At 41.1% G+C, this 13643-nt stretch overlaps 1 protein-coding gene across 3 annotated transcripts in view; it reads left to right on the top strand.

The window, feature by feature from the left end:
* Positions 1-13643, top strand: part of LOC128701053 (ribosomal protein S6 kinase delta-1) — a 94067-nt gene that overhangs the window by 32503 nt on the left and 47921 nt on the right. For 2 of the 3 annotated variants that reach the window (XM_070080438.1, XM_070080436.1), the window contains exon 5: positions 2755-3752. In XM_070080438.1, coding sequence (XP_069936539.1) covers positions 2755-3752 — 998 coding nt within the window. Of the gene's footprint in view, positions 1-2754; positions 3753-4631; positions 4731-13643 lie in introns of all 3 variants that reach the window. The other variant, XM_070080435.1, reaches the window with a different exon arrangement.

Here is a 13643-nt window from a genome sequence, read left to right as displayed (position 1 = left end):
AAAGCTTTTTGTAAGTCTATGAAAAGTCGCAGGGAAAATTCATTTTTTCTAGTGCAAAATATATTACTTGAAGCATATATATAATTGCATCATTAATACCTTTTTTCTGTCTGAACCCAAACTGACAAGGTTAAGTATGTTGTGGGATACTAAGTACGAGTAGACTTGTTTGTGAATTAATTTTTTGAAGATTTTAGATAGTAGGGGCAAGTTTGATATAGGCCTATAGTTGAAATTGAGACACATGTGCAACATCTGGGTATCTTTATTGTAGACGTTTCGTGTATTGATAAAGCCACTGGATGGCAAAACGTCTACAATAAAGATACCCAGATGTTGCACATGTGTCTCAATTTCATCTTGTCGGTATTGTATACCATTCTTGTACAGGCCTATAATTGTTCAATTCATTTGGATCACCTCCTCTGAGGATCGGGGTGACTCTTGCTGTCTTGAGTATGGATGGGAAGGTGGATGATTCAGTGGATTTGTTAAAAAGAGTTGCGATAATTGGTGACAACACATGATAAGCTTTTTTATATATGAGTGATGGTAAGTTATTTAGGTCTGCTGCCTTGTTCTTTAGTGTTTTGAACATGAGTGAGATTTCAGTAGGGTTTGTTGGGGGTAAAAATAAGAGTACAGTGGACCCCCAGTTTATGATCAGCTCCCAATGCGACCAATTATGTAAGTGTATTTATGTAAGTACGCTTGTATGTGTATGTTTGGGGGTCTGAAATGGGCTAATCTAATTCACAATATTCCTTATGGGAACAAATTCGGTCAGTACTGGCACCTGAACATACTTCTGGAATGAAATAATATTGTAAACTGGGGGTCCACTGTATTTGGGTAGTTGCCAGTGAGGTAGTCTTTTGGTTGAATGTCTGAGTTTGTTATTTTGCTTGTTAGCTTTGTTCCTATGGTCAAGAAAAAGACATTAAGTTTGTTGGCAGTATCGGTTGGCTGAAGGAGAGGTTCGTCTGGTTTCATTAAGTTAATCATTCTGTTTTGTGACAGTTTTTTAGATCCTAGAATTTCAGATAAGGTTTTCCAGGTCTTTTTCATATCACCTTTTATGTCTTGGAATCTGTTTTCGTAATACAGATTTTTTGACCACCTCATTAGATTAGTATTGACGAGTAAAGTTTTGCCAAATCATGTGTTATTGGATTCATTCTATACTGTTTTTCATATAGATGTTTTTTATCAATAGAATTGAGGATGCTGTTTTTAAGCCAGGCGCTGTTTAGTCTCAGTTGTGATCTGCTAACTTTTTATTGGGCAATGCTTGTTATAGAGATTTTGGGTTTTTTGTAAGAAAATATTAACACATTTATCAATATCGAGGTTGACTGCTAGCTCGTTTTGCCAGTCAATGTTATTTAAAGCTGAAAAGTCATTGACAGATGACTCGTTACGTAGTCGGAAGGTGATCTTAGTTGTCTCCTGAGGTAATTTACATAAGTTGGTTATAAGAAAGGTGGGATAGTGGTCAGTTGTGTTATACCTGCTTTTAATGGGGATATAATACAGTGTTTGTCCAGATATGGTCTGATAAAGAGGCATTTGTCTCGGAGATTCTTGTATGTTTTGTTATTGTTGGCAGAAGTAAGCAGCTGCTCATAGTGTTTGTGAATTCAGTTACTTGTGGGTTGTGGTTATGGATGATGTTTATGTCGAAGTCATCTGTGAGTATCAGATGGTGTTTATTCACCTCTACGTCAGTTATCATGTTTCTTAGTTTTTACATAATAATATATACTACCTGGAAAGTACTCGAGGGCTTGGACCCAAATTTGCACACTGCCATAACAACATACTGGAGAGAGAGATATGGGAGGAAACACAAAATAAACCCAGTGAGGAGCAGAGGTGCGGTGGGGACAATAAGGGAGCACTGTATCAACATCAGGGGGCCCAGACTATTCAACACATTACTAGAAGATATCAGAAACACTGCTGGAACAAGTGTACAAGTCTTCAAGAGGAAACTGGACAAGTATCTTCACCAGGTGGCAGATCAACCAGGCTGTGATGGATATGTGGGGCAGTGGGCCTACAGTAGCACCAGCCTGATTGACCAGGCAAGCACCAGATGAGCCTGGCTCATGGCCGGGCTCCCATAGTGAGACTCTTAAAACTCATCAAAGGTATATCCAGGTTGTGGTAGCAGACTGGTAGACAACAACCATCGAGGGCGTGGTAGCAGACTGGTAGACAACAACCATTGAGGTTGTGGTAGCAGACTGGTAGACAACAACCATCCAGGTTGTGGTAGCAGACTGGTAGACAACAACCATCCAGGTTGTGGTAGCAGACTGGTAGACAGCAACCATCCTGGTTGTGTTAGCAGACTGGTAGATAACAGTCATCCAGGTTGTGGTAGTAGACTGGTAGACAATAACCATCCAGGTTGCAGTAGTAGACTAGTAGACAACCATCCAAGTTGTGGTAGACTGGTAGACAACAATCATCCAGGTTAGTAGACTGGTAGACAGTCATCCAGGTTGTGGTAGTAGACTGGTAGACAGTCATCCAGGTTGTGGTAGTAGACTGGTAGACAATAAACATCCAGGTTTGTATACTGGTAGACAACAACCATCCAGGTTGTAGTAGTAGACTGGTAGATAACCATCCAGGTTAGTAGACTGGTCAACAGCAACCATCCAGGTTGTGGTAGTAGACTGGTAGACAACAGCCATCCAGGTTGTGGTGGTAGACTAATATTAAATTGCTGTCAATTTCCTTCAGATCCAAGGCGTCTGAGTCTCTGGCGTCGTCGCTGGGGATACAAGAGTCGTCATCGCTCTATTCACAGCTGAGCGACGCTGGGGACATCAGTGGCGTCGATGCCTTGTCTTCGTCGACGCCAGCCTGGGGTGCCTGTGACATCAGTTGCTCAGTGGAAGCATCAACGGCAAAGTTCGACAGCGGTCGCAAGGAAACAGCCATTGATGAACATTACCCAGAGAAGGACGCCATTAGATTTCCCAATAGAACGTCGCCCAATAGGGAATCGCCCAGTAGACCATCACCCAGTAGATCGCCCAGAAGAACGTCACCCAGTAGAACATCTCCCAATAGAACATCACCCATTAGAACATTGTCCAGTACCTCCCCCAATAGAACGTCACCCGATAGTACATTGCCCGATGGATCAGCCAACAGAACGGCCAATGGAGCAGCAGTAGAAGCGCCAATAGACATTGATGGCATCCTGGGTGCCTCACTGGTGAATGGCATCATTGATGATGATGCGACGACTGACCCGGTTAGAAACTGGGGAGACAGGAGCAGCGGGGTTACCGGTCAAGCCAGGAGCAGTGGGGTTGCCGGTCAAGCTGCCAGTTCGACTGGCGACCCCAGTGAGGACCCCCAGTGGTTTCCCAGTGGTAAAAACAATGTGGGACCCCTACAAGCACCATGCCCCAGCACAGACAACCGCCCGCTGCCCACACGGGTACGGCACACCACCCGACCAACACCCCCACTGGAAATAACCCCCCATGACACCATCAGTCGCAAGAACTCGGCGCCACTGACTCCGCTGACCCCACTGAGCACGACGGTGACCCCAGCGCTGCCCATGCACCGTGCACCAAGTGTGCATGAGGCGCACTCCACACGCTACATATTCGTAGCAGCACGTCAGATCAATCAGGCCCAGGAACACGAGCTCAACCGGGACTACGACCAGGCGCTAGAGCTCTACCGTGAAGGTGTCGGCACCCTCCTACACGGCGTACAAGGTGATTATCATTATTATTATTACTGTTTTTACCATTATTATTATTGCTATTATTATTGCTATTCTTTCTTCTTCTTTCAACACATCGGCCGTATCCCACCGAGGCAGGGTGGCCCAAAAGGAAAAATGAAAGTTTCTCCTTTTAAATTTAATAATGTATACAGGAGAAGGGGTTACTAGCCCCTTGCTCCCGGCATTTTAGTCGCCTCTTACGATACGCATGGCTTACGGAAGAAGAATTCTGTTCCACTCACCCATGGAGATTATTACTAATATTATTATTATTATTCCTGTCATTATTAGTAGTAGTAATTCCTGAGAATTGAGTGTGATGAAATCGTGAAAAATTAACTGAAGACCTTATGAGGAAAATAAGGTTAGGTTCCTTGTTGAAAATTTCAAATCTTCCAGACAGTTAAACCTCCCTAAGTTGGGGGAAGGAGGGGGGATGAGCAGCCCCACCTATGCCTACTCAGGGGGATGAGCAGCCCTACCTATGCCTACTCAGGGGGATGAGCAGCCCCACCTATGCCTACTCAGGGGAATGAGCAGCCCCACCTATGCCTACTCAGGGGGATGAGCAGCCCCACCTATGCCTACTCAGGGGGATGAGCAGCCCCACCTATGCCTACTCAGGGGGATGAGCAGCCCCACCTATGCCTACTCAGGGGGATGAGCAGCCCCACCTATGCCTACTCAGGGGGATGAGCAGCCCCACCTATGCCTACTCAGGGGGATGTGCCACATTCTTCATACACTCTTAATTTATAAGACTAATAAATTTATTAATGAAGCCTCCATAGGCTAATGTATTATACACTACTTGTACGTATTTAAGCTAAGTTAGAGTTACACACAGTGACTATAACATTTCTCCCAGCCTACACAGTTATGGGTGTAGGCATAACTGTAGCCTGCCATGAGTGCCCACGGGGTACACAGCACTGCCCTACACATCAGTCACACACAAAACACTATGGTGAGTACACAAAGCTGTGCAGTGAAGTACGCTAACCTTCAGTAACACATTGCAACCCAAATTAGATACATTTTCCCGTGATTACTAAGTAAGTTTATTCAGGTATACGCAAATACAGTTACATAGATTATCATACATAGCAGCGTGTGTGTAGAGAACCATCTTGGATAACCCCAAAAAATTCAGACAGAGTGACTTATTTCCATTGGGGTCCTTTTAATACCTTATTATTATACTATAAAGGAGATAATATCTTATTATTATACTATAAAGGAGATAATATCTTATTATTATACTATAAAGGAGATAATATCTTATTATTATACTATAAAGGAGATATATTTGGAATAAGGTAAAATAAGTTTTTTATATTTACATGAGTGTTAGCTAAAAAAATAAAAAATTCTCCTCCCTTTCTGTCACTTCATTCACTAGGCACCTTTTGGCACTCTTCCTGAACTGGCTCATGCTATGACTGGCTTTGACATGCAGGTAATCTGTTCCATTCCTTTATTGCTGTACAATAAAAGGTGAACATTAAAATGGTATAAAATACCGACAGGTTGTTAGGTAAGACACATATGCAACAGTTAGGTATCTTTATTTCGAAACATTTCGCCTACACAGTAGGCTTCTTCAGTTGAGTACAGAAAAGTTGATAGAAGCAGAAGATACTTGAAGACGATGTAATCAGTCCATCACCCTTAAAGTTTTGAGGTGGTCAGTCCCTCAGTCTGGAGAAGAGTATTGTTCCATAGTCTGAAACAATATGGAGTTGAAGTGACAGGATGGAGCCTTATATAGCGCCAGGAGGTGAGACGTAGGTCACTAGTAGAACGCAGATGTTGGGAGGTCAGGTCCCTCTCAAATCCAGCCGTTCTCACTAGTAGAGGTTGTCGAACAACCTCTACTAGTGAGAACGGCTGGATTTGAGAGGGACCTGACCTCCCAACATCGTCTTCAAGTCTCTTCTGCTTCTGTCAACTTTTCTGTACTCGACTGAAGAAGCCTACTGTGTAGGCGAAACATTTCGAAATAAAGATACCTAACTGTTGCATATGTGTCTTACCTAACAACACAATTTATTTATTTATTTATTTATTTAAAAATTTGAGCACACATACAGAGGTACAACAAAAACAGGTAAGAGCAGTATGCCAAAGCCACTTATACTATGCATAGCATTACGGGCTGGCTTAAAATTAACTTAAGATTAACTAAGCAATGATGAAATCAGTGATAAAACATTAATGTAAACAGGTTACTATAAAGCACAAGTGAGTATTACAAAGACAGGTCATATGGTTGTATGCATTGTTGTACATTCAGTAGAATGGAGTATTCTGTTAGGTAGTGCATTTAAAAAATAATAAAGTTAGATTGGGTTTTAGGTTTAACATTTATGTGATATAATTGTGAGAAACATTTAAGATATACAATTTATAAGGTTCAGTTATTCAGTATTTATTTGGTTTTGGGTGAGTAAGTGATCTTTGAGAAGAGACTTGAATTTATAAACAGGTAGTGTTTCTTTTATATTTACAGGTAATGAATTCCAGATTTTAGGGCCTTTTATGTGCATTGAGTTTTTACATAGTGTGAGATGGACACGAGGAACATCAAAGAGTGATCTGTGCCTTGTGTTATGGTCATGTGTTCTGTTGAGGTTGGCAAGGAGATGTTTGAGGGGAGGGTTAATATCAGAGTTAAGTGTTCTATGTATGTAATAGGTGCAGTAGTAAGTATGGATGTTTTGTATGGTGAGGAGGTTTAGTGTATTGAATATTGGTGGAGTGTGCTGCCTATAGTGAGAATTTGTTATCATTCTAACTGCAGCCTTTTGTTGGGTAATTAGTGGTCTGAGATGGTTACTTGTTGTTGAGCCCCATGCACAAATTCCATAGGTGAGATAGGGGTAAATAAGAGAGTGATATAGGGCCAGGAGGGCTGACTGTGGAACATAGTACCGTATCTTCGATAGTATGCCTACAGTCTTGGAAATTTTCTTAGAAATTTGTTGTATATGTGTATGAAATTTGAGTCTATTATCAAGGTGGATTCCTAAGAATTTTCCCTCTGTTAGCTTTGTGATAGGTGATCCGTTTATCATTATGTTAAGAGGGACATCTGTAGCTCTGTTACCAAACTGAATGAAGTAGGTTTTGTCAATGTTTAGTGTAAGTTTGTTAGTTCTCATCCAGGTAGATATTTTCTGTAATTCGGTATTTACAGTATTGGCTAGCGTGACTGGGCTCGGGTGGGAGAAGACGTATGTAGTGTCATCTGCAAATAGTGTGGGTTTGAGTAATTGCGAAGCATTTGGTAGGTCATTTATGTATAGGAGAAAGAGAAGAGGGCCAAGGACACTTCCCTGTGGGACACCAACTGTAATTGGTTGTGCAGAGGAGTTTGCCCCATTTGCATACACATATTGGCTTCTGTTGCTGAGGTATGACTTGAGGTAGTTGAGGGAGTGCCCTCTTATACCATAGTGTGACAATTTTACGTGGAGCAAGTCATGGTCAACTGTATCAAAAGCTTTACGTAAGTCAATGAAGATCCCCAGTGGGACTTCTTTTTTCTCTATTGCAGTGTATATATGTTCTAGCATGTGTATAATAGCATCATTAGTATTTTTATTAGGCCTGAATCCAAATTGGCAGGGGTTGAGTATGTTTTGGGAGATAAGGTAGGAGTAGATTCGTTTATGAATTAATTTTTCGAAGATTTTTGAGAGAGGGTGTAAGTTGGATATTGGCCTATAGTTATTCAACTCTGTTTGGTCTCCTCCTTTGTGGATCGGGGTGACCCTTGCTATTTTGAGTACTGTAGGGAAGGTGGAGGATTCAATGGATTTGTTAAAGAGTGTTGCAATGATTGGTGATAGCACTTGTGACACTTTTTTGTATATAAAGGGTGGTAAGGTATTTAAATCTCCTGCCTTGTTTTTTAGTGTGTTGATAATAAGGGAGACTTCGTATGGGTTAGTCGGAGCTAGGAACAGTGTGTTCGGGTAGTTGCCGGTGAGGTAGTCATTTGGTGGGGTATCTGAGCTTGGGATTTTATTGGCAAGGTTTTGTCCTATAGTGGAGAAGAAATCATTGAGTCTGTTTGCTGTTTCTGTTGGTGGGAGTTGGGGTTCATCTGATTTTGCTAATTTTATTTCGCTATTTCGTGATATCTTTTTTGTTCCTAGAATTTCTGATAGGGTTTTCCAGGTCTTTTTTATATCACCTCGTAAGTTGGATAATCTGTTCTCATAATACAATTTTTTTGCCCTTCTTATCAGGCTGGTTAGGATTGACGAGTAACGTTTTGTTTGGTCTCTGGTTATGTGACCCATTCTGTACTGTTTTTCATATTGGTGTTTTGTATTTATGGATTTGAGAATGCTGGGTGTTAGCCAGGGACTGTTCAGTCTCTTAGCTGTCATCTGTTTAGTTTTTTTAGGGCAGTGCTTGTTATAGAGGTATTGGGTCTTTTTTAGAAAATTATTAATACATTCGTCAATATCTGTATAGATTTCTAGCTCAGTGTGCCAGTCAATGTTTGCTACTGCTGTTGTGAAGTTATTAATGGCTGCCTCATTGTGAAGTCTGAAGGTGACTTTAGTAGTGTCTTGGGGTAATTTACCAAGAGTTGTTATGAGGAAAGTCGGGTAGTGGTCTGTGGTATTATCTGTAATTATGCCTGATTTTAAAGGGGATATGGTGTTGGTCCAGATGTGGTCAAGTAGGGAAACACTAGTCTCTGTAACTCTTGTAGGTTTTGTTACTGTTGGTAGCAACATACAGTTACTCATTGTGTTTGTGAATTCAGTAATGTGTGGGTCCTGGTCTTGCAGGAGATTTATATTGAAGTCACCTGAGAGTAGTAAGTGATCTTTGTTCATGCGTGCATCAGTTATCATACTTCCTAGGTTTTGACTAAATTGGCTAATGTTTGACTGTGGAACTCCGTAGATGTTTATCAATGTGAGAGGTTTTTGTAGGTATTTGGATTTGAATTTGGCTATTATATATTCCCCATGTTCATCCCTTGTGCAAGTATTAGTGATACATTCTAGTTGGTCTGAGTAGTATATGGCTGTGCCACCCCCTTGTTGGTCTGGCCTACAGTTGTGTATGGCTGTGTAACCAGGAATGGCATAGACATCTGTACTATCAGGCTTTAGCCAGGTTTCAGTTAGTGTAATGATGGACATATTGGCATGTAAGGAATTTAGTAATGCTATGAGGTCATCGTAATGCTTGCTTAAAGATCTGATATTGTAGTTAAAGATAGTTATGTTCTTGTTGGCACTGAGAAGTGCCTTTGATTGTTCTGCAGTGTAGTAATTACAGTAACTGTTTGATTCATTTAAGTCATTAAATAAGAGATTGGTATCAGGATCAATGCTTGTAATCATAAGATTTGTAGTGAATCTATAGTTAGAATTAAGTATAAAACAAAGTAAATAGTCTTAAGCTAAAAAATAGCACCTGAATTATTTAACAAATGTAAAATAATGAGCTAAGGTAGTTTTTTTTTTTTTTTTTTTTTTTTTTTAAGCTAAAATAAAGGAGACAATATAAAAGGGACTAATACAAATATAGTGATGATCAAATAATGGTGTTTGAAGCCTGGCCACTGACTGTCAGTACTGCAGAGTTGTGCTCTCCCCCCCTAGTACAGTGGTCCCTCGTTTTTCGTAATTAATCCGTTCCTGGAGCTGTTACTATAAACGAAATTTATGATTTACGAATCAATTTTCCCCATGAGAAATAATGTAAATACAATTAATCCGTTCCTGACACCCAGAAGTATTAAAACAAAAAAATTTTTTACATAAAATATACATGTAGTACATAAACAATACAATGGGAAATGATGAATGAAACATTAACAGCATAACACTTACCTTTATTGGAGATTCTTCTTAGTGTATGGGAGACTGGAGGAGGAGAGAGAGTGGATTGTTTATAGTTTGGAAGGGGAATCCCCTTCCATCAACACGTCAGGTACCAATTGCTTTTCTGGGGTTGCTTCTCTTCTCTGTTTCTTAATGCCACTAGGACCACCTTGAGAGTCAATGGAGTCCTGTCTCACAAAATAACTGTGGAGAGAGCTCTGTTTCTGGCATCTAACACTTCCCTAAAATGGCCCAAGACTTTGTCACTGTACATGTTGCCAACCTGGCTTGCAACAACCTTGTTAGGGTGATGTTTCTCCATAAAGCTTTCCATCTTACCCCACATAGTAAAAATCTCTATAATTTCTGAAGAAGGCACCTCCTTCCATCTCTCTTCCTCCTCCTCTGCAGCAAGATTCTGAGCTGCGATGTGTTGCTATTCCTGCTGAAGCTCTTGCAGCTCCTCAGTGGTGAGCTCTTCGTTGTGGTCTTCCACCAATTCTTCCACATCGTCCAAACTCACATCCAACCCCATGGAACTCCCCAGTGCCACAATTGATTTTACAACAGACATAGGCTAATCAGGGTCAGTCCCAAACCCTTCAAAATCCCTCTTGTTGACACAATCTGGCCACAATTTTCTCCAGGCAGAGTTCAAAGTCCTGGTAGTCACTCCCTCCCAAGCCATACCTATAAGGGTTATGCAATGGAGGATGCTGAAGTGTTCTCTCCAAAATTCCCTTAGGGTCAAGTGAGTGTCTGTGGTCACAGTCAAGCACCTGTGAAACATTGCTTTTGTGTAGAGTTTTTTAAAGTTTGCAATAACCTGCTGGTCCATGGGTTGGAGGAGAGGAGTGGTATTCGGGGGCAAGAACTTTACTGTGATGAACCCAAACTCCTCGAAAATTAGGTCATCCAAGTTTGGAGGATGAGCAGGTGCATTGTCCATTACTAGCAGGCACTTGAGATTCAATTTCTTTTCCAGGAGATACTCCTTCACACTAGGGCCAAACACTTCATTGAATCACTCGACGAAAATTTCCCTCGTGACCCATGCCTTACTATTAGATTTCCAAAACACACACAATTTACTCTTCATAACATTGTTTTTCCTGAACACTCTGGGATTTTCAGAATGGTACACTAGTAACGGCTTCACTTTGAAATCCCCACTAGCATTAGCACAGAACATTAGCGTCAGCCTGTCTTTCATAGGCTTGTGTCCTGGCATTGCCTTTTCCTCTTGTGTAATGAAGGTCCTCTTTGGCATTTTCTTCCAAAAGAGGCCTGTTTCGTCACAATTGAACACTTGTTCAGGTTTCAGTCCTTCACTGTTTATGTACTCCTGGAATTCATGCACATATTTTTCAGCCGCCTTGTGGTCCGAACTGGCAGCCTCACCATGCCTTAGCACACTGTGTATGCCAGTACAGTTCTTAAATCTCTCTAACCAGCCTTTGCTGGCCTTAAATTCATTAACATCACCACTATTTGCAGGCAGTTTCTTTACCAAATCTTCATGCAACTGCCTAGCCTTTTCACAAATAATCGAAGTCATAAGAGTATCTCCTGCTAATTGTTTCTCATTTATCCACACCAATAATAACTTCTCAACCTCTTCCAGTACTGGTGATCTCATTTTTGTCAGCATAGTTACTCCCTTTGCAACAACAGCATCCTTGATTTCCTTTTTCTTGGCAACTATGGAACATAAGGTTGTGTAGGGTTTCTTATACATCCTGGACAGTTCGGCCACACTTGTACCACTTTCATATTGTTCAATGATGGTTTTCTTAAATTCAATCGTATTTCTCACCTTCTTTACCACAGGCTTGGCACTAGGAGCTTTCTTTGGAGCCATGGTAGCTTATTTAGTACTTGCAAGCACTAAAATAAATGGAATATTATGAAATATTTTGCTGGAGCATGTGAGGGGACCTTCGCTCACTGGTAAACAATGCCAGACTGGCTGCCGCCACGGCTCACGCCCGTGGGTACGCGTCCCGGACGCGTACCCACGGGCGTGAGCCGTGGGTACGCGAGTCAACCTATGAAAAGCGAGTTCATGTTTATACGGAAATACCCCTATGATTGGCGAAATTTACGATTGCCGAGAACTACGAAAAGTGAGGGACCACTGTACTATGATTGCTTTGGTTCCCAGCCTTGACAAAATTAGCAGCAAAATATTCTGGACACTGTTTGTGAGCAATTTTATAAACTTGATTTAACTTAAGTTGCTTTACTCTGTCTTCAACATTCAGCATATCCAGTTGTTGTAATTCATCCTGTCCTACATGTTCTCTTGGTCCCAGGTCCACGATGAATCTTACGATTTTGTTCTGGGTGATTTGCAGTCTATCTTTCATTTTTTTTGTCAAGGCAGAGTACCATGAAGAGCAAGCGTAGTCCATATAACATTGTATAAGGGCTAGACATAGGGTCCTGCGAGCCTCAGTAGGTAGACACTGTGCTTGTCTGTAGACGAACTTCAGTCTGGCATTTGCTTTCTTTACTACACTGTTCGCTATCAATTCTTCTGACATGCATGGGTCAAAGGGGATTCCCAGATATTTTACTGAGGAAACTGAAGTGATGGGCTCCCCATTACGCCTGACATTAAAATTATTTGCCCTTCTCGGTTTGTTTCATGCCAGAGAGTGTGGCTTCAGTTTTTCCAAGGTGCGATGATAGTTTGTTGTCTACTAGCCATATGCTGCAGGACTCCAGTTCCAGTGTTAATACATTAGCTATATCTTGTGGGTCTTTACCTGACACTGACAGCACTGTCATCTGCATACAGGAGAAGTTTGCACCTGACACTGATGGGCATGTTGTTTACATAATAAAGGAATAATAAGGGACCCAGAATACTACCTTGGGGAACTCCACATGCTATCGGCACGTGGAGTTTTGTTTTGTTGATTTCGACAATTTGTTTCTTGTTGTTAAGATAGGACTTAAACCAGTCTATGGAACCTATGCTGTTACAAAACACGTCTTCTTAACCTTCTCCAGTGGTATGGTAGAGTGTTAAGGTAGCATATTCTTGCTAAGCAGATGGCCTGTTTACGGTTTTGTAACAATAACTTAATAATTCAAGATTACAAAACAAGTAACTAAAATTTAGAATCTTTACTAGTAGAATTTTAGCTTAATATATGATTATATAATGTTAGGATTAACAGAAAATAAGGAGTATCTCACACTTCTCTTGGTACATACCAGTATATAGTGGACCCCCGGTTCACGTTATTAATCCGTTCCTGAGAGCTCATCGTAAAGCAAAATTATCAGAAAGTGAATCAATTTTCCCCATAAGAAATAATGGAAATCAAATTAATCCATGCAAGACACCCAAAAGTATGAAAAAAAAAAACTTTTACCACATGAAATATTAAGTTTAATGCAATAGAATAATTACAATAACAATAATAACAATAGAATAATCTCAATAGAATAATTGACACTTACCTTTAATGAAGATCTTGTGATGATTGATGGGATGGGAGGAGGGGAGAGTGTCGAAGTTTTTAATGTTTAGAAGGGGAATCCCCCTCCATTAGGACTTGAGGTAGCAAGTCCTTTTCTGGGGTTACTTCCCTTCTTCTTTTAATGCCACTAGGACCAGCTTGAGAGTCACTGGACTTGTCACACAACATATCTGTCCATAGAGGCCTGTACCTCTCGTTCCTTTATGACTTTCCTAAAGTGGTTCACAACATTGTCAGTGTACAGGTTGCCAACACGGCTTGCAGTAGCTGTGTCAGGGTGATTATCATCCATAAAGCTTTGCACTTTAAGCCACATTGCACACATTTCCTTAATCTTTGTAGTAGGCAACTTCCTCAGTTTCTCCATCCCCTCCTCCGAAGCAGTTTCCTCAGGTCTGGCCTCTTGCTGTTGAAGATGATCTAGCAGCTCATCAGTGGTTAGTTCGTCATTGTCCTCCTCCACCAACTCTTCCACATCCTCCCCACTAACCTCCAACCCCAAGGACTTTTCCAATGCCACAATGGATT

This window comes from Cherax quadricarinatus, unplaced genomic scaffold, assembly GCF_038502225.1.
Source record: "Cherax quadricarinatus isolate ZL_2023a unplaced genomic scaffold, ASM3850222v1 Contig446, whole genome shotgun sequence".
In the NCBI taxonomy this organism is placed as follows: Eukaryota; Metazoa; Arthropoda; class Malacostraca; order Decapoda; family Parastacidae; genus Cherax; species Cherax quadricarinatus.
The sequence above is the reverse complement of the archived record's forward strand: the minus strand, read 5'-3'. Positions and strand labels throughout refer to the sequence as shown.